The 21,078-nt window shown below is 37.2% G+C and overlaps 1 protein-coding gene across 1 annotated transcript in view; it reads left to right on the forward strand.

Annotated features, from left to right (window-relative positions):
* MYO3A (myosin IIIA) overlaps nucleotides 1-21,078 on the forward strand; it is a 159,429-nt gene that overhangs the window by 42,440 nt on the left and 95,911 nt on the right. Inside the window, exons 9-13 of the mRNA XM_075211975.1 lie at nucleotides 4,457-4,612; nucleotides 7,581-7,680; nucleotides 11,801-11,917; nucleotides 14,261-14,365; nucleotides 16,942-17,025. Of these exons, the coding sequence (XP_075068076.1) occupies nucleotides 4,457-4,612; nucleotides 7,581-7,680; nucleotides 11,801-11,917; nucleotides 14,261-14,365; nucleotides 16,942-17,025 (562 nt within the window). The remainder of the gene's footprint in view (nucleotides 1-4,456; nucleotides 4,613-7,580; nucleotides 7,681-11,800; nucleotides 11,918-14,260; nucleotides 14,366-16,941; nucleotides 17,026-21,078) is intronic.

A 21,078-nucleotide genomic window follows, 5' to 3' on the forward strand; every position in this document is an offset into this window, starting at 1 on the left:
GAATTCTATGACAAAAAAGGCACTGGTTTCTCCCATAGACTGCTGGTTTAATTATTTTTCATTCATACAAGTATCTAATGAGGCACTGCAGCACAGTATTAAATGTTACCTTGCACTGCAAGCAGCTCCTGGTGACAGAGCAACTCGATCCATCCAAGGGAGGCGCTTGTTCAGATTCAAAGCCTGATTTATTTATTTCAAGTTGACCCTGCATGCCGTGGCAAACAACACAATAGGGGGAATTGTCTGTTTATACAGGTGGAGATGCAGCGATGGGTGGATTCTGTGGCTTAAAAAAAATAAAAAGAGCGTCTGGTACAGGAGGATAAAAACAATTAATAACGCTTATTACCCCAACTGATAAGATATGGAACATGGAAGCTGTATTTCCCCTTTAACTTTTTACATGGGAAACCTATTTTCAATCACCTTAGAGCTCACCTTTCCTTAATGTGAAGCAGAAATGTAACAGTAAGACAAGGCATCATCCTCATCACCATTTATTTATTTATTTATATAGCGCCACTAATTCTGCAGTGCTGTACAGAGAATCTTTGATTATTCTCATCAATCCTTGCTCCATTGGAGCTTACAGTCTTAAAGGCACACATCAATCCTTATTTCTTTTTTTACAGCTAATCTCTTATGGGGTTGCTCATGAACCTCAGGGGCAAACGTAGGATTTGTAGAGGGGGGTTTCCACACCACACCATCAGTGGGTGTGACCAGCATGCATGGGGGTGTGGCTATAATATTAGACAGTGCTTGGCTGCTCTCCAACTTTTCCTTTCCCTATAATATACATGGGCAATGCTGCGTGCACTACTGTTAGGTGGGCGCAGCTCTCCCTTTTCAAGCAGAGCCATGTGAAGCTGTGGCAGGGTCCAGCCACCTCAATTATACAGTGCCCCAGACTTGGATACGGGTTTCCTGGCACTGGGAACCCCCCACCCCCCCCCCATCCCTGCGGTTTGCCTATGAACCTGGTCACTACAGCTGAGGAGCTGCCCTCAGGGGTGTAACTAAACATTTGTGGATCCCAAAACGATCTTGTTAAGAATGCCCATGTACTGGCCAAGGGTGAAAAACCACATATACCCTTAGGGCTTGCAGGGGTGATCAGTCCACAAGCTGTGGCTCTATAGCAGCGTCTCCCACTGCTATTATAGTAGTTATGCCTTTAGCTACGCTGCTAACTGTGTAATACATTGGTTATCATACATTTGCCTCTTCTACCAGGGGAGATCTCCCATATGATTTAGATTTTTTTTCTTCTGAACACCTATAAATTGGAATATCCCTGACACGCTTAAATTAACAGAATTAGTGGGTACCATTATTTATTTTGCATTCAACACTTAATAAAGGAAGCAAGACTTACAGGTGTTGTGATCCTTATCCTAGAAGGAATTCCGGTGATCTATCCATCCCTCTCTTCTTACAACTGAGAACACAGATTAATAAATAGTTTGCAATCTGTTATATGTATTTGTAATTACTGTGATGTGTACAATACTACAAGAAACAGACAAATTATTCCAAAAAGTCTGTGATTGATATATTAATAATGCAGGTTCTATTTGGCTTATTGCTTCAGGCATTCCACTTATTCTGCATATCCTGTGTTAGGACTATAACTGTTTGCATGTCTGCATATTTATCTATGGATGCAAATTCTGTGATGCAAACTCAAGCAAGAATGTGGTATTTTTTTACTGCAAACAAATTGAGGTGTAGCTTTATTCAGAACTATGCAAAGCAGTAGGTGCACATTGTCCCAGATTGTTTAGCGCATCAAGATTTACATGTTTCTTAAATGTACTTGTTATATAAGTGTTAGAACATATTAGGGCTATTGTTCGAGAATTAGTATTTTTTTGCATTATTATTAAGAACAACTAAAACAATACATACATTATATTGTTATATTTAATTCTATATATTTCCCTGCTTGCCTGATAAGCAGTAGGTAAAATAACTTGAATACAAGAAACATGTGCCCTGTATGTTGTATGTTTAGTGTTTTGATATTTTTGCATTGCTAACACATGAAGCTCAGTATTGAACACTTCCAGAACTGTACCACAAAAAAAGACTTCTATAGAATATTATATACAAACTGAAGAACCCGTTGTTGCCTGGGTTTAAATCTTAAAGCTATTAAGTTTGGAGTTGGATGTAACTGTCAACATTTTAAAAACAATTAGCAGCTAAGATGTCATCCAGATCCATCCAGTGGAAGATCCAGAACCAGATCCTTGTGTCAAAGTTCTGCCCAGCATACACCAGGGGAAGGCAGGTAGATTGCAGCCAGGGGAGCAAGACTTGGCTCAGCAGCCTATTATGAACATTAGGAACATTTGAAAGGAAAAAATATGCAGATAGCCAAGTGACCCATCCAGGGTAGCCCACTATGGGGCCAACCCAGGGGGCAGATGCTTTCCTGCCCCCCAGTCCAGCCTGCCCCTGCCATACATCAATAGGAGTTCCGACCGGGACCAACCACTCCATTAGGCACACCAGACCAATTGCCACCCCTCTGTGACGTTTTCATCCAAATCCATCCAGTGGAAGGCCCAGAACAGGTTTCCGGGTCAAAGTTCTTCCCAGCGTACACAAATGTGAGGTCCGACCGCAACCTCAACCACCTTGTATGTTTTCGGAGATCCAAAGTTACCACTCTGTGAAGTTTTCATCCAAATCCTTTCAGTGGAAGGCTCAGAACAAGCTCCCAGGTCAAAGTTCTGCCCAATGTACAGAAACTGGAGTTCCGACCAGGACCCTAACCCCACTAAAACCGGGCCAGGAGTCAACTGGACCACCTATCGTTGGTTTCATCCCAATCGGTGTAGGGATGTCCGAATGCATGACCGACAGACAAAAAACAAATAAACCAATGATTTTTATATATAAAATAATAGACAAACAAGTGTATCTGGAACCTGTTGTTGTATAAAATGCAAGTAAAGATAATGTAAAATCAGGGAATTGGATCACTGGAATACATTCGGAAATATGAGGGCTATTTAAATAGTGTAAAATTTGATAAAATGATTCAAATGGCAGATCACGGTTATGTGTGACTGCATACTTCCCGTTACCGCAGCATTGCGGATTTCCCTTTGCAGCCCTATGAAATCCACGATGTTGCAGTACCGTATTGGCACTTTATGCACTCAGTCGTTCTGAACCGCGATCTGCCTTCTTAATTGAATATGCCCCTGTGGCAGAGTTGTCATGTTGTAGCTCTTGAAGTTAGTGGTCCCTTAAATCGGACAGCTGTCAATCTTTTAGTTGGCAGGAAGCATGTTCATCAATACAGATTACATTTGGGTGGACAAATCCTTAAACTCAATTGAAGGTGGAATTACCCTTAAAACGGCTGATTTTTAGGAACTAATGGGTGAAAATAAGTCTATCTTGCGCTATTACTGTTTTTTAAGCATAAGTTGCCTTGTACAATATAACTTCATGTACTTTATCTGTTAAATAATACATATGAACAGGTTAATGGTCCGAAGATCTCTACTAATTAATAAACTAGCAATCTGCAAATTACTAGTTCCAAAAGGAGTAAGAGTCTTTCTCTAAAATAGCAAGTGGAGTATGAGGTTCTAGACGGTATACTTTTAAGTAGATACATTCCATTCACCTAAAACACATGAGATTGGCGCCACAATCTTCCTGCTTCGAATTCTTAGCATCATATCATTACTCTGTGCTGTTGGGGACCCTGTTCCTTCTACCATCTAGCTCTAAGCTTTCTGCTTCACCTCCTCACAGTACAATCCTACTCTTGTCACATGCAGCATTCTTTTCAGTTAGTAAATCACATGAGAGGAGAGGTACTTGCCTCATATATGATGAGTGCACTAACCATCTGAAATAATTTGTGCTGCTGTGAGTATTTTGGTTATATGTTTTTCCAATTTGTGGACATAATGCTCAAGTCAAAGGTAAAGATTGATAACAAAAAGGCCCTCTGACCCTTGAGCAAAAAGGGTCCTCTGACCCTAGTAAAATGTCTAATACAAGCCCTCCAACCTGACTTATTATATAGAACCGCACTACACTTCCAATTCTCAGGTCAGCTGAAACAACCCGGAATCTTTTGGGGATTTTTACATTTATTCTTAGGATCAGGTCAATTATGGTTTAAATTGTTAGCATCAAAACAGCAGATAACTAATCTACAGATTTTTTTAGCACAATAATTTTGTAAGATTCTGGTACAATGTGTTATATAAAAGGTGCGTGAGTGAAATTTGTGAAGCAAATTTGTGTAAAGCTGCAGAACATTGCCATCAGTCTTTAATAAATGTGTTATATATGTCTCACCAGTGTTATGACCTTAAAGCATACGTTGTCATCTGTTTTTATTACTGTACAGCCTTTTTGTTATAAAAAAAAATCCAAACTGTTGTCATAATATTTCCACATTTTCTTAATATTTCAGATGCCTTGCCAAGGACTTTGAAAAACGTCCGATGGTTTGTGATCTCTTGGAACATGCTTTTATTAGGCAAATTAGACATAATGAAAGAGCACTTCAAAAGCAGCTAATGGAATTCATAGATATTCATCAGCAAATGGGGATAATGGAGAAGAAGAGGTAAACAACTCATTCCTACTTTGCCAGGTTAAAATCAGTAAATGTACAGCAGGATGTACTGTAATTGGTATTTGTTTAATTGTCACATGTTATATTATAAAGTTCCAGTAAGATTCATTTTTCCTGTAGCTGGGTGTGCAGTCAAAAAAGTTATAATAAACCAGAAATGTATTTTACACGCACACACACACACACACACGTCTCAGATCCTGCAAAAATCATTTGCACATCCAGGAGACTTATTTCTATATGTATTTACTTAGCAGTCACTTGTGCCAGGGTGGACAAATGATTCTGTAGGTAATCTGGGCACATGTGGTATGATACATGCTCGTAGTTATGGAGTCGCACTGTCGCCCAGCTGTGATGACTCATAAATAAACTCATGAATAAAACATAGACTGCAGGTGCGCACATAGAAGGGGGGGGGGGGTCCTGGTGCCCAGAATCCCCCCTCATGCTCAGATCATGGTCTCTCCCACTCTTCTTCTGTGTTTGTGCACAACTGGCTTCTTCCACTGAGACGAATTGGCTCAGTGCAGGCAGAACTCTGTGCAGAGGCATGAAGAGAAGGGGGAGGGGCCGGCCGAGCAGCACGTAGTAGCCGGAGGAATCCCAAGGTTGCCAGTGAGAAGAGAGAAGTCAGTGACAACGTGACTATAGGAGCTAATCACACACTTTACACGGGGGGTTTCTGAAGTTTTAAAATCCTGATCTATTAATTGGAGTTATAACTATATTGCCAATAACAATTTTACAGCCTCTATTGAAGTTACAAATTTTAGTTAGGGGTTTACAGTTTATAATATGAGAAACATTTATTACTTTTGTATTTACATTTTGTAGTAACCAGTGTCATTGAGGAATTGAATAATTGGTTCACATATACTAAAGAACAGATCCTAACATGTTGACGTTAAACAAAGATTTCCTTAATCTTGACACTGGTGATTTTGTCCAGTTCTGTTGAAGTTTACAGGACAGGTGCTACAAGTAAAAACTAAAACTGTGTTGAAGTAAAGAGGATATAGTGAAGTCAGCAAATGACTATATGGCAATGACAGCCGTCCAATCAGGTGGACCGTTACAACTGACGTTGCACTGATACACAGCTGATACATGGCTGCACAGTTATGGGTGTATCCCATTGACAATAAACACCCCCCCCCCCCCCCCCACACACACACATACTCAGACACACAGATATACACCATTTGCTTAGCTTATATATCAAACATTTGGAACCCCCCCTCTGGAAATCCTGCTTTTGCCCCTAGTCTGGATTGGATGCTCCATCAAACCACACAACCACACCTGATATTCTCTGGTTTACAGCAGGTGGGGTTAAACTGCCTTGATATAACAAGATTATATATAGTGAGATTGGTACAGTTGGTTAGTCAAGATCGTCTGTCAAAATATACTCAGTGGACCCAGCAGTCGAACAGAGAAGGCAGCAGCAAGGAAAGTTGTATTCAATTTGTACAACAGTTGAACTGATGGTAGTCCAGTAGATCATTGAAACACCCTTGTTTGTGGTGTGATGATACTTCTCAGCACTATTTTGTAAATACCTACTGTTTTCATGAATATGAATATATTTTTTTTTATATATTGGTGAGAAGATTATATGGGAAGTCAGGCACAGAGATGACCAAATGTGCATCCATCACTAACTGCCGTCTGCATACAAATAAAATGTAACTCTAATGACATTATCAGCTGCAACTTGCTGTATTCTGCTGTCTGCTGTTCCAACAAAAACTGTAGATTACTGATAGGAAGTTGGTGGGGTGAATTGGTGCTGGGGCTAATTTCAACTTGATTTGAGTATTTTTAAAAACAATTTTCTAATACACCTCTAGTATTAGCTGTCATTTACTCTCATATACTTGCTGCTACGCATGACTAAAATGATTCACAGGAAGTCCTGGAACAAAAATTGGGCTGAGTTAGTCACATTTGAACCGAGGAATCAAAGCACATCACTGATTTAATGGTATCAAGGTCAGTAGGCAAAATTCTTCAAGCTTAAAGGAATTTGAGTCTAATCAAACTCCTATAAAATACCTCATACACATACACACACAAATGTGCTCGGATCTGAGGGAATGCAAACATCTTCTTCACCTAATTGGAGGAGCTGGGTGGTTTGGGGTGTTCGCAGGGTGGATTGAGGTGTTCCTTTCTCTGTACAGGCTAGACTCATAAATAAACCTGATTCTGCACCCAAATGTGGGATTTGATAAGGGAAAACGTATTTATATGTTCACATAAAACATTAAAATGTATACATTTGATACATAAGCTAAAGACAGCTAATTACCTTCTCCTTATCTACATCCTTCTTTCAAACTGTAGTCATGGAAAACTTAAGGTGGTGAAATATGGCCAGATTTGAGCGTACGTCCTGATCACTGAACATATAGCATGTAGCAGATTTGTATGCTCAGATTCTATAACATGAGATGGAGCTATATACTTTGTCTTCCAGTTTCCTATTGGCTTACATTGAGTTTAAATAGTGAGATAAAGGTGACCCTTCATATAGACTCAGCTGAAACTGACACAAGTAGTTATATTGCTTAACGTTTTGACGATTTGTGTTTATTCAAAGCATATTCTGTTACCATGACACAGCTGCCACAGGCCCCTGTGCTGAATTTTGCTAAGTATATAATTTGACTGCAAATGAGGCTCTCTTACTTTGGCATAGGTCCTCACCCTATCGTTATGGATGAGGAAACAAAAGACTAGGATCTTGCAAACAAATGTACACAAATTGCAATTCTTCATTTATTTCACCGTCAAACCATTTTCTAAATTTGTAAAATGAATTGCTTGACCCTGTTTTGCTCTGATCTCTGAAATTATTACCTTTTAACTCATTGTTCTTGAATTGCCGGGGTTTACATTTTGGGAAGTCCATTTTATTATTAAAGCGAAGATATTTTTTTTTGCTATTTAGGCATGAGCGGATTCATACCAAGAAAGGCATCTTCATAGATTCTATGACACCCAACCAGAATGATGTGGATGACTTAGCAACCTTAGAGGTCCTGGATCAGGTACGATGGTGCACTATTGCATTTGTTGTTTATTTAGAATGTTTCCTTTAGAACATTAGTTTGGTACAGAATGCAATGCTTCAAATCACAAATTAATTTGCTTAAATGTACAGCTTAAATTTCCTACCGATATCAATGTACTGTAAATTGCATTTAATCCTCAGTGTAAACACCTTAACAGACACAATGTAAATCAGATGTTTTCAATTGTATTGTATACTTCTTTCTTTATTTTTTTTGTGTTAATATTGTGTAATGTTATTTGGATGTAATAGTATTAGTTTGGGTAAGTTGTAAACTACTCATTAATTTCAGTCTCATATTAGGATATCTATTGTTGAGAAAGTCCCCAAAAAAAAATAATATTTTTTTTAAAGAAAATGTGTTAAATCAATGCATCTATCTATTAATGATGACAAGTATGTAGGCATGACCACTGGGTACTTTTACCTCCAGACACTGCGAGGAACCCTGCTGATCAATTTAATGAATAGGAGAAAGGCTGGGATAGTGTGGGTAAAAATTTTTAGGTGTAGTTTATTTTACACATGGTGCTTAAAAGGATGGAAAACGTCCCTACTTAGAAAACAATTATTCTGACATTCTGGATAATAGTTCCCATACCACATATATTTGTAAAACTAACAATCATCACGTTTCCCTATTTCAGAAAAATCTGTACTAAAGACACAACTTTATAGAAATAGTGTGTATAGATAACAAATTTCTATAACTTTTGTGTTTATGTCTTTAGTGTGTTAATTTGTATTAGCATTTTGATGTTTATATGTAGGTTTGCAGAAAGAATGACTGATGCAACCTAACCATTTTTAAAGAATTTTGGAAACGATTCAATTTAAAGTAAAATTCTAATTAATAATACATGTCAATATAGTTGTAAAATAGTCATGGGATAGATTGAGGATATGAGATAGATTCATATGAATTCTTGATAATTGGTAGGCTTAATAATTTCTAAAAATAATTATGCATAGTTTTGAACTTACACAATTTTCTAGTTCACTATAAAATGTTTGTTATTTATCTGTAGAACAATGTTATACTTTGGAACTATGAAGATTATGCATACGTGTTCAGTTGGATTTTACAACAGAAAGTTGATTTTCACTTAAAAATGTATTTAAGAGAATGTTATGATGTTGCTATGATCCTTGTAATACATTGTGATAAAATTACTAATGATGTGAAATTACCTGACAGTTACAAAATGTTCTTTTCTTTAACTTGAGAATTTAAAACACTTTGTAGTTAATGTAAAATATTACCTTTTGCTATCAATATTAATAGATCGTGTCACAAGCAAAATACTTCATTAACTTATGAAGATAACTGATTATAGGTTATATTTCTGATATTAAAGAAAACCAAAGGATTTGAAAATACAAATTATAACCTAAAACCTAAACTACATATTTAGAGCTATTTTCTTTCAATATGATGGTAAGCTAATTTGTACAATAGCAATAAGTATTATTATCCATTCATTAAATGTCCCTTGCCCTGCAATCAAAGGCAGTTAGAACATATTTCAATGGTGCTGTTAAAGGATTTTACTACTTTCCTTTGTGAATTGACTATCTAATTACAACTGGACTGCAGGTGAATTTAATTGAGTATTTGAGTATTTGATAACAACTGTACTGCAGATGGCCAGCCAATAATTTTCCTTCTGATATGGAATTGCCGACTCTCAAATTTCCCAGGTGCAGTGATCAGGTATTTTGTCCAAAGTTCCAACATGATTTTAGTGTATTAATGAAAGTGGATCCCTGCACAGGAAAGCTTACCATAATGCACACTTGACATGTCATGATGTCCTTGCACTTAGAATTCAAAGTTTCAAAGTAGAAACTATCCATCAAACTAATTTCAAATAATGTAATTTAGATGCATAGCCATTAAGTGATTTTTCAGAATTATGTTAATTTTGGTGGCAGGCATTCCATTTTTTCATTAATTTTGAAAGAATTAATACAGCAATGGAATCACACACTCAATGTAGAGGATTACTAGATACATCAGGATATGCTCTAACTGATGATTTACTCCCAAATGAAGAAACCTGTTATTACCTTGTATATCAGCGCTTCTGACAGTGACAGCAGAAAGATGTCTGATGATCATATCTGTCTGTATAACCACTACCTCCTCACTGTCAGTGCTCCCCACAGTGCCTGTACAAGGAAACACTCAATGATCATGTCTGTGTGTATGGCACCCCCCTTCTCATTGTCTTGTGTGTCAGTGCTTCTCACAGTACTGTAAATGGAGGCTCTATGACTATCACTGAGCAGCAGCAATTAATTAATTTTGGAACTCCTGGATTCCGGGTTTCCAGGTATTAGATATCATACATTCATTTTTTTTGTTGCTAGTGTTAAAACAATATTCTCATAATCATCATTTTACATCTTTACAATGTTACAAATAAATGAAAACACTGATAATTTTTTAACATTTCTTCATCTACCAAAAGCAAATGTATTTATTATAACTTTCTTACCCTTGTGAAAACAATGTTAAGAAAGGACTTGTTAAGAAAAAAATACTAATTTCTAAATTTGCACATACTAATATACACAATATTTAAGGATTACTTAAGATGGCCGACTACCGGGCCTAACAGAATCAGTGTCTAGTTTAGCCACAAGCATAAATAGACAACCTGGATGTGATCTAGCCATTTGGCTTCTTGGGCTGTGTAACCAGATCACTTATTGCATGACTGAGGTCTGTTAATGAAGGTTGGGGTCATTTACAAAGGGCAAAATATCCCATATGCAGTACAAAATCATCTTTTGTCAATTTGTGCCTACATTTACACCAAAGATGGTGGGCCTGATTCATTACTGATCTTATCTGCCATTTTTTGCTGATAATATGAAAATCGTCTCTGTGTATGCCCAGAAAAGGGAGATAAGAAGGAAAATCCGCTGCATAAGTTAAGAATTTAGTAAGTTAAGATGAAAATCCTTCTTAACTTCACTTAAGAAGTTCTCTGATCACTTAAGAAAAAAGGGTTGGGAAAGGGCGGGTATTGGGCGGAGATCGTACTGACTTAAGAAGAGTAGGCGTTTACCTACGGATCCGTAAGATAGATAATAAGAAATGCTTAGCGTTTTCCTTAAATTTATGACTGAGCTTCATTAAAGAAAGCTCTGGGTCATGTTTAAGTCCAAAAAAGCTATAGCAGCAGCGCTGAATCACAACACTAAACTGTTCAAAAAGAATTGTTCGATTAAAATACCCCTACTTACAACTAAATATGCACAGCACACATCTTAATACACTTAGCGCATGCTGTATTGCTGTGCTTCTCGCTCTAGTCTATAGAATGTATTTATTTTTCCAACTGAACACTGCCTTAGTGGTTAGCCAATCCACCTTCCAACAATCATGAGTTAGATTCCTGACTCACGCCCTTTATCTGTGTGGAGGTTGTATGCACTCTCCTATGTATTGATTATGGAAGAGTGGGATCTGGATCGCCACCTGACCTGACCGCGTGACCGCAAAAAGATACGTTTGTTTTTTTTGCAGGATTATTTTTTCTAATTTAGAAAGATTCCTCCTTGCACGTGGGGCCACTGGGAACTTGCCCATCTTGCCCAGTGGAAAAGACGGCCCTGCACACAACATTTTTTCACCTCTGTGCACACCTACATGCACATCTAGATGGACTGGATCTTAACCAAGGAGATTTACATTGTGCATTGAGCGCATTTCTTAAGTGAGGTCTTGTGAACGTTTTACCTATTTGTTCAATAAATTAAAAAGTAAAATTTTTCTTTATCACATCACTTTGATCTTTCTTCAAGTCAGATCACATTTTACATTTACTGAACGCAGGAATAAAAATAAGTTCTTTCACAAATTTTAAAGTTTATTAAGACGACACACAAAACTATAATCTGCATAACCCCAAAATTAATAATCTGTATAAACCCCTGTATTTGAAGAAATTGCTCCTACAGAAATTATTTTTGTACTGTTGAGGATCACTTGCTAGACTATATGTGACTAAGCTCTAGTCTTGTATCGCAATCATTTTCAAATATTGTAGCTTATTTTCATTGTTATCATTTCTTCTCTGTTCTAGAATTCTGTAACGGACCAGCTACAAAAACGTTACAACAGGGATCAGATATATACCTATGTGGGAGACATTCTTGTTGCGGTCAATCCATTCCGAAGTTTGGATCTCTATTCACCACAGGTTCGGCCATAATAAATGTTCTAGTCTGAGTTTTGGGGAAATAGAAAACAAATGATGGCATGATTTAGCATTTTCAGATATTCCAATTGTCTTTTAGTGTCAGTAAGGGTAACTAGTTTTACCTTGGCACAATGTAAATGCCTTGCAAGTGCTGATGTAATGTAAGTTGGCTGATGGAGTGTGCATCTGTTTCTACAAAGTTGTGCATGGATGTGCTTTGTGACATACTGAACAAACCATTGTGCATACAATAATGGGCAAACCTGGGCTCATGGTGGGTTTCCTGAAGTGTGGTTCTTTGTGCACAAAATCTGCAGAAACAAGATTAAACTTTGCAGACCGAGGTACTTATATGAGCTGACAGGGATGGAGACTGAACATACATGAGACTTTCCTAAATGTACTTAAGGCCGTGAGGCTTTTAAAAGCAATGGAATCCTCCCAGTTGCATCGAAATACTGATTGTGTATGAGCTTAGCAGCCGTGGGCGTACTTGGGCTGACAACCAATCCTGGAACTCTTTCTTCAGACAAGTATTCTCCATTACTGCCAAGCATTCAAACCAAAAACAATTTCCCATAATAAATAGTCCCCCAAAATGACAAGATGATATCACTACCAGAGACCAGTACTTTTTACCCTATGTGAATGACATTCCTTTTGTCATGGAGGCTCAATTACAGGGCATGCAGTTCATCATCAGTTATTTATATAGCGCCACTAATTCCGCAGTTGCAGTTTAGACAATATTTTCCACCATAATATAACTTATGACTTAAAACACATATACTGAAATACCAACTCCCACCTTGGTCCCTCTTGGTTTAATAATCATAGTCTGCTGTTTGTAACTGTAACTGTTCGGTATGTGTAAATTGATTTTCCTCTTATCTAGGGGAAATCTAATTGCTCAGTTTCTTCTTCTTTGTATGAATATTGTATAGATGTGTGTATATATAATTATATCTTAGTGTATATGTTTCTACAAAGGTGTTACTGTTAGTAGGTAATCTAAACCTTCCCATTATGGTCTCTGTCCCACAATCCTCTTAACTTCTCCCCAAACCCTCCTGTCAATTTTGTTGCTATGGGATACTCGTCTCATAATACAACAGCTTGCGGCACGGTCTAGCTGCAGTGCATTATGTCACAGGAACAATGGTAATTGACCAGAACACGAGTTATATAAGAATATACGACATAGAGCAGCAGCAGGGGAGTTATTAGAAATGTCTGGACCTCATAGCAAAATTGTGATGGGGCCCTCTATGACCATTATAAAGTCATAACCACCACAATATCTGCTCAATCCCCAAACATTATCCTAAAGGGCAGAGAATTAATTGCATTAGCAGCAATATGGCACATATTTCTGAATTATATATACACTCATATTATCCTCTTTTCCAAATCATAGAGAGGCCTGGATAAATGTCTTCTGAAGGCATAACCTTAAGGCACATGTCTTTTTCTAGGGCTCCTGTGCTCCCGGGCCCTGTAGCAGTCATGTGGATTGTAATTGCTATAGTTACGTCCTTGCTCAGCAAGCAGAGGGGAAGCAGTCACAAGTACTTAAGCTCGCTGTACAGTCTGTGCAGAGGGAAAGGAAAAAGTATGTCTGGCATATTCAGCCTCGTGCACTGGATGCAATTAAGCAAAGAAAATATTTGAGATTAGAGTGCCTTTTATAGCTGGGAAATGTAATCTACTGTTGGTTGGAGAGACTTGAGGAAATCCATCTATTAGATCCTAGATACATTAAGTATTGCAATAAAATATATATTTTAAGGTTTTAAAGCACATGAAGGGCCTAATTAATTAAGGAAAGTAAGGCAAAAAAATGAGTAAGGTTTCTCCTGGACAAACCATGTTACAGTACAAGGGGTGCAAATTAGTTTATTATTTTGCACATAAGTTAAATGCTGGCTGTTTATTCATATAGCACACAAATACTTGATAGCTTTATGTTTACATTGAAATTTAAAGTTGATCTAGAACATGCCCTACCCAACTATTATTCTGACATCACATTTTAAATTTACCTCCCCTCCAATACAACATGGTTTTGCCAAGGTGCAAAGTTACTCCCTTTTTTTTTTGCTTGGCTGTCCTTAATGACGCAGGCCTGAAGTGTGTAGGCTGCCACTTCTTTGAAAGATGCAATTTGTACCAATGACTTCTACAACCACTGAGAGTTAATATACTGTAAGATATATAGCATAATAGCTGCATTTTAATTTCAGATTGTAAAGAATCACATTGTTTCAATTACCAGTTCATTTTAATGTGTTTATTTTGTTTTATGTTTAGCAGCGTAAGATAAAGCCATTTCTGTTTTTACAGCATTCACAAACATATATCGGTGCAAAGAGGGCGTCAAACCCTCCACACATCTTTGCTGTTGCTGATATCGCTTATCAGTCTATGGTGACTTACAAATCAGATCAGGTAAGTTATTTATCTTTAAGGGCTAGATTTACTAAGCTGTGGGTTTGAAAAAGTGGGGATGTTGCCTATAGCAACCAATCAGATTCTAGCTGTCATTTTGTAGATAGTACTAAATAAATGAAAGCTGAGATCTGATTGGTTGCTAAAGGCAACATCCCCGCTTTTTCAAACCCGCAGCTTAGTAAATCTAGCCCTAAGAGTGTATCTACCACAAGTGCAGGATATAACAATTCCATTTACATACCCATAAACCCTGGTTATGATATTACTTATAATCTTATATTGGGCCTTTCAACCTCTCTTAACTAAATCCCCAGCAAACAACTTACTTAGATTAGATCATTTCATTAAAGTTCTTTTGTATTTTTAGATGACTTTAGTCCTTTGACTTGTACAGTCCTTTAACTTTATTTAATACATAAGGGGGAATCAATTGGCCGCGTTACTGATGAAAGTAACGCAGCCTGCGCACTATTGCTGATAATATGGTAATAGTGCGCATTTTAACCGTTAATGTAATTTTAGCCTTGGTTTTTGCTCACAGGTCAGGGAGCCGCGTAATATATTTAATGCTGCGTTGAGCGCGGCCGAATTGCATTCCCCCATTGTATTCTGTCTTCCGCTCGTAGGTTTAAAAAAACAATTTTTTTTATATAACTGACAGATTTGTGTGTTTTCCATGCCCTTGGATATGACACAGAACAGTTATATCCAAGGGCATCAAAAACACACAACCACAGATGGACTCTGTCAATTTATCTGAAGGTGTAGATCAATTTACATCCAGCTTTGTCCATTTAAAGTCAGTTTTTGAAAGGCTGCAAACTAAGTCATGGGTATTCACGTTAATAAATATCTCAATGAGAAATACATACATATTTGGATTATTTTATTTAACGCTTGTTCCTTAAAATCTCCCTAACCAATCTCATTTTACAAATACAGATGTCTCTGTATCACCCATACTGAGCTGTATCACCCATACATCCAACTAGCGCCCGACAGGGTGAAACAGTCTATACATATGTGGCCGTTTCAGCAGTGGCATGTGCCGTGTTCTGGCTGGCCAGTGGGCACATCACTGACTAAAGGGGCAGCCAAGTAATTGGTGTTCTTAGAAGTAGCAGATTTTACTGCAGAGTTGCTTTCATTGCAATACTTGTGCATGAAATATGTTACTGTGACAGTTTGCAAGTTCCCAAATAACTGTAAATATTCATTGATGACACAAGGGTCCCTCTTACTAGTTAGTGCAGGTCTCACTGTCTTAAGTAACAGAGTCATGTAAAGTCCTGTTGAGGCTTCAGACTGTCAGACAGAAATCCAGGCTAAATTCTAGAGATTTATGACTGACCTGTGAGCTACGTAACATACAGAGACAGTTGCAATAAATATAGGATTCATCATCATCATCATCATCATCATCATCATCATCATCATGTGTTAGGGAATTTAGACTGTAAGCTCCAATGGGGCAGGGACTGATGTAAGTGAGTTCTCTGTACAGCGCTACGGAATCAGTGGCGCTATATAAATAAATGGTGATGATGATGTTGATGATCATTGTAGTTTATTTCTGATGTCTGTGACACAAAGCTGGTGGCTGGCATCAGACAAATATAAATCAAACAAGTTGGAGATTTGACATTCATTTCATATAGAGGTGTGTTTGATGGCCAAATCTTCCAGTACCAATTTGACAGGAACCTCAATATCTTGTTCTGTTCTTATTCTCATGCTTGGATTGACTACATGTTGGCCTAGCCCATAACAGATAAATTTATTATTACTATTATTATTATTATTATTATTATTATTATTATTATATGAATTACTTTTAGCTACTGGCTTTAATTGCTCTTTAACAATTAACAATATAGGTGATCTGATCTTAGTCAAACACACCAATAAACGGGTGGGGTACGACATTTCGGAGGTGGTGTCACCGACAGTGACTACCACGAAGGGAAAAAAACCAAAAATGACTTCCCCGACTTAGAAGAAATGATGACTGACCTTAACAATGACAGAGGAAGTTCCCGGCAGTGTGAGAACAAATCACAATCCCTAATAAGAACAGCATTTTGTTTGTACGTCATTTTCAATTGCGACCTTTGTATCACTATTTTTACAGCGGCAATGTCGCGTCTCATCCGACCTGTTACACTTAAGCCTGCGTGTAATACTCAGGTCATTGCCGCTTTAAAAAGAGTGATACAAAGGTCCCAATTGAAAATGACGTACAAACAAGATGCCGTTCTTACTAGGGATCGTAATTTGTTCTCACACTGCCGGGAACTTCTTCTGTCATTGTTAAGGTCAGTCATCATTTCTTCTAAGTCGGGGAAGTCATTTTTGTTTTTTTCCCTTCGTGGTAGTCACTGTCGGTGTTATCAGCACCGTTAAAGTGACTACCACCGCAATAAACTATGCACTGGAGAGTGGGGGCTCAGATGATCTTTTCCATTGAAGAATCCTGAACACATTTTTACGCTTCCGTTTGGCTAAAGTAGCTTTGCCTTTCATGTTTAAAAAAAGATTATTATTCAGACCAGTATTTATTCTTTCAATTTCAGTGCATAGTTATTTCTGGTGAAAGCGGTGCAGGAAAGACAGAGGGCGCTCATCTTTTGGTCCAGCAACTAACTGTTCTTGGAAAGGTAACATTTATTTTCTAAATTCCGTATGCAATATGGATGGCTGCAACTGTAACATAAGAAATAGTGATGAGCAGTGAGGAACTGAATACATACTTAATATAGAGACAGGACCCTTATCACTCCAAATAATCTCAGTATGCACAGGTACATAGGTGTTCATACCACCAATATTTGTATAATTTTTATGTACCCAATTTACTTGTTTTTTATTTGTTGTCAGAACTACAAGAACAAGTTAGCAGCCATGTTATATCACTGTTAATCTCAGCGGAGGTTGATTGTCACCAGTCAATATATATATTTTTAGTCCTGTGTCAGTAAGAAATATTTTTAATGAAATGTATATATAGACATTTTCCAATGACTTTCCAATAAACACATGTTGAAAACAATGGAGATCATTTACGTTTGCTTTCTTGCCATGTTTATAGATATGTACACGTCTGCAACATTCATAAATGTGCCTATTTTCTAGATTCTAGCTGTCATTTTGTAGAATGTACTAAATAAATGCTAACTGTAATCTGATTGGTTGCTATAGGCAACATCTCCACTTTTTCAAACCCGCAGTTTAGTAAATATACCCCTAAGACTTCTTCCCTTCTTTACTGACATTACAGCAACTTTGCTGTATCATTACAGAATATCCACGTATTTCATCATCATATTGTGATTAACCCCTCAATAACTAGAAGTATTTTGTATCTTAATGACCAAATCCATTTTCTCTTATTTGCAATGAGCTGAATTTACCAGGAATAACGTTCTTTTTTATTCTATATGTGTGAATTTTTTATTGTTATTTCCAGGGCAGATAGCATGTTGGAATGTTTATTTTAGGTACAGAATTGAGGGAACCATATAGAAAATAGGAATTAAAAACTTTAGTTAGCTAGTTTTCCTGAGTAGGTACCAAATTGGTGTACTACATTTGATCTAGTTATATACAATAGAACCAGGTAACATTGTACTTTTTTTAAAAACATTTTTGTATGTTTTTGCTGCAATGAGCGCCTTCTGATTTACAAGAGATTTGCCATTTTGCATTTTTTTTTTTTTATTTATTTTGCAGTATGAATTAAAGAAAGTAGTTTTGTATTTTATCCAACAAACTCTGGCGCTAATGTGTTATTTTCTATTTTATATATTTTATTTCATTTTTTATCCCACTTGTTGACATTGTTTCATGGAGGCATTGCTACATTTCTACATATACATTGAAACATTAGTTTCAATAACTGTTCTTAAATGAATTCCTAAATACTCTGCATATATGGTGACTTATTGTACGTAAACTGTATGTGTGCTAAGAGTTGGTGAAATACTAACAATTTATGTTTTTACTAAGTTATTTTAGAATTTTAGAATAAAATTGTGTAGTTTTACTATTGAATGAGCCAATTCCTCTTTTTTGTGACAGAAGCCATGGTTTATTAAGGTGTTTGTAATACATAATATATGCATTTTTGTTGTAATTAAAACCAGTATTTAAGGCAGAGTTGTTTTTTCAGCTTTATAGTGACACCTACTGGTCCTCAATCCCCCCTCCCCCAGACACACATGATGGGGCAAACTGTTTAATTATTTAAAGACTAGGGGCCTGATTCATTAAGGATCTTAACTTGAGAAACTTCTTATTTCAGTCTCCTGAACAAAACCATGTTACAATGCAAGGGATGCAAATTAGTAGTATTCTGTTTTGCACATAAGTTAAATACTGACTGTTTTTTCATGTAGCACACAAATATAAACTTTAAATTGCAGTGTACAAATAAGCTATCAAGTATTTGTGTGCTACATGAAAAAACAGTCAGTATTTAACTTATGTGCAAAACAGAATACTACTAATTTGCATCCCTTGCATTGTAACAGGAGACTAAAATAAGCAGTTTCTCAAGTTAAGATCCTTAGTGAATCAGGCCCTAGATCCTCCAGCCTAAACTAAGTGGGGTTTGTGTCATGAGAAGACTGAGCCCCTTGGACAGATGTAGAACTACAAGCGCCAACATGCCCATGGAGGTCAGTAGCTCCTGATACGGCAACTCCGTTACTATTTTGGGTGAATGGCAATGGCTGCCAGGCATACTGGGACTTGTAGTTCCAAAAACATACTTAATGATTTTCTCACTTTGCATTTTGCTTCTTTAAACTAACAAACATAGGTGTTGATGATGACCATCATCATGTATCTTTACCCCAAGGCTTGGACAACCATAATTGATATGTCTCCTATGAGACTCTAGCTAGGTTTCATCTTAAGGGGTCATGCTACATTTATGTGTGCACACTCTTACTGTAAATAGCATGATCTGCTTCTCCAGGCATAGGAGGCTTCAAGTTCAAGTTATATAGAACTCCGTTTTTGCAGGCAGTAGTTGGACGATCAGTGGTCGAAGTGGAAATTTAGAAGTGGTCATAAGCAAACCGAGGGGGGGGGGTTACTGGTGCCTGGAAACCCCCCTCCAAGTTTGGGGCACTGTATAATTGAGGTGGCTGGACCCTGCCCCCGCTTCACACGGCTCTGCTCGAAAAGAGAGAGCTGCGTGCACCTAACAGTAATGCACGCATCATTGCCCATGTATATTATGGGGATAGGGAGAGTTGGAGAGCAGCCAAGCACTCTCTAAAATTATAGCCACGCCCCATGCATGCTGGTCACGCCCACTGCAAATCCTGCATTTGCCCCCGGTGGTGAAATAAAAAATTTAATGGGGATGGATTTTAATTAAAATAGTTTTACATTGAAGGCAATACGAGAAGTGGCGGTATGGCATACCACCGTATACACCCCCACTGCAACCACTGCTTATGATCAACTCTATATCAGCCTCTTTGCATACAAAAACAAGTGCAAGAGAAACATAATTTAAAATAATGTAATAATATATATAAATCTGCTTTATGTTTGTGATGTGCTACACTGACTGTTGTAAATGACCCACAGTTTCTGTTATTGTATTTTAATAACAAGTATTAGTCTTGCTACTTCTAAGTGCAATTATTACATTTATAGTTCTGCTATATTTGTTCTTTTCTATATTTGATTATTTAAAAGATTATCATAGCTTACTGCATTTATTGTAAAATATAATTAATGCAGAAATAATAAATCATTGTTTAAATTGTTTTCCCTTAGGGGTACGTTAAAACAAAATCATTTGTTAAAAATCAACATAAACAAAGATTTTTACCATGCCTGAAATTTACCTAGTGATGCTATGGGAATTTCCATTGCAAAACAGCCTTATTTCACCTTAGTGAAATAAATGATGTTTGTTTACCTATGGTATTTAAGGGAGAACAATGATATTTACTCAGTGGAAAGTGTTGCACAGTTAAAGACTTGAATTATACTGATGCCCAAATTCTGTGTGCTGCTAAAACTTAGATTCATCACAAACATAAATATCATAGAATAGAATCAAAAGAGATTTATAGTCAATATGAAAAGTGGTTTAGTTATTATGAAAAGTGGTTTATTCATTATGAAAAGTGTATTAATTATGGACGGAGATCTGTATTTATAGTAAGTGGTGTGGTAATTGTATCATAAGGAAAGTAATGTAATTGAAGAACTAATATGTGTACAGATGAGTGGAACAATTCAACAAAGTTCAAGATTTGCCAGATTTTGGCTGATTTAGATACAATGAACCATTTCCCAATTTCATGGTGATTTGTCAAAAAAAAGTCTTAAAGGAACAGTTTAAAATGGTATTTTAATGCAGGCAATCAAACAGCACTTCAAAGTTTGCCTGCAAGTATATCATCATCATCATTTATTTATATAGCGCCACTAATTCCGCAGCGCTGTACAGAGAACTCATTCACATCAGCCCCTGCCCCATTGGGACTTACAGTCTAAATTCCCTAACAAACACACACACACACGGGTCAATTTTTTAGCAGCCAATTAACCTACCAGTATGTTTTTGAAGTGTGGGAGGAAACCGGAGCACCCGGAGGAAACCCATGCAAACACGGGGAGACCATATAAACTCAACACAGATAAGGCCATGGTCGGGAATTGAACTCATGACCCCAGTGCTGTAC

Source organism: Mixophyes fleayi, chromosome 5 (assembly GCF_038048845.1).
Source record: "Mixophyes fleayi isolate aMixFle1 chromosome 5, aMixFle1.hap1, whole genome shotgun sequence".
In the NCBI taxonomy this organism is placed as follows: Eukaryota; Metazoa; Chordata; class Amphibia; order Anura; family Limnodynastidae; genus Mixophyes; species Mixophyes fleayi.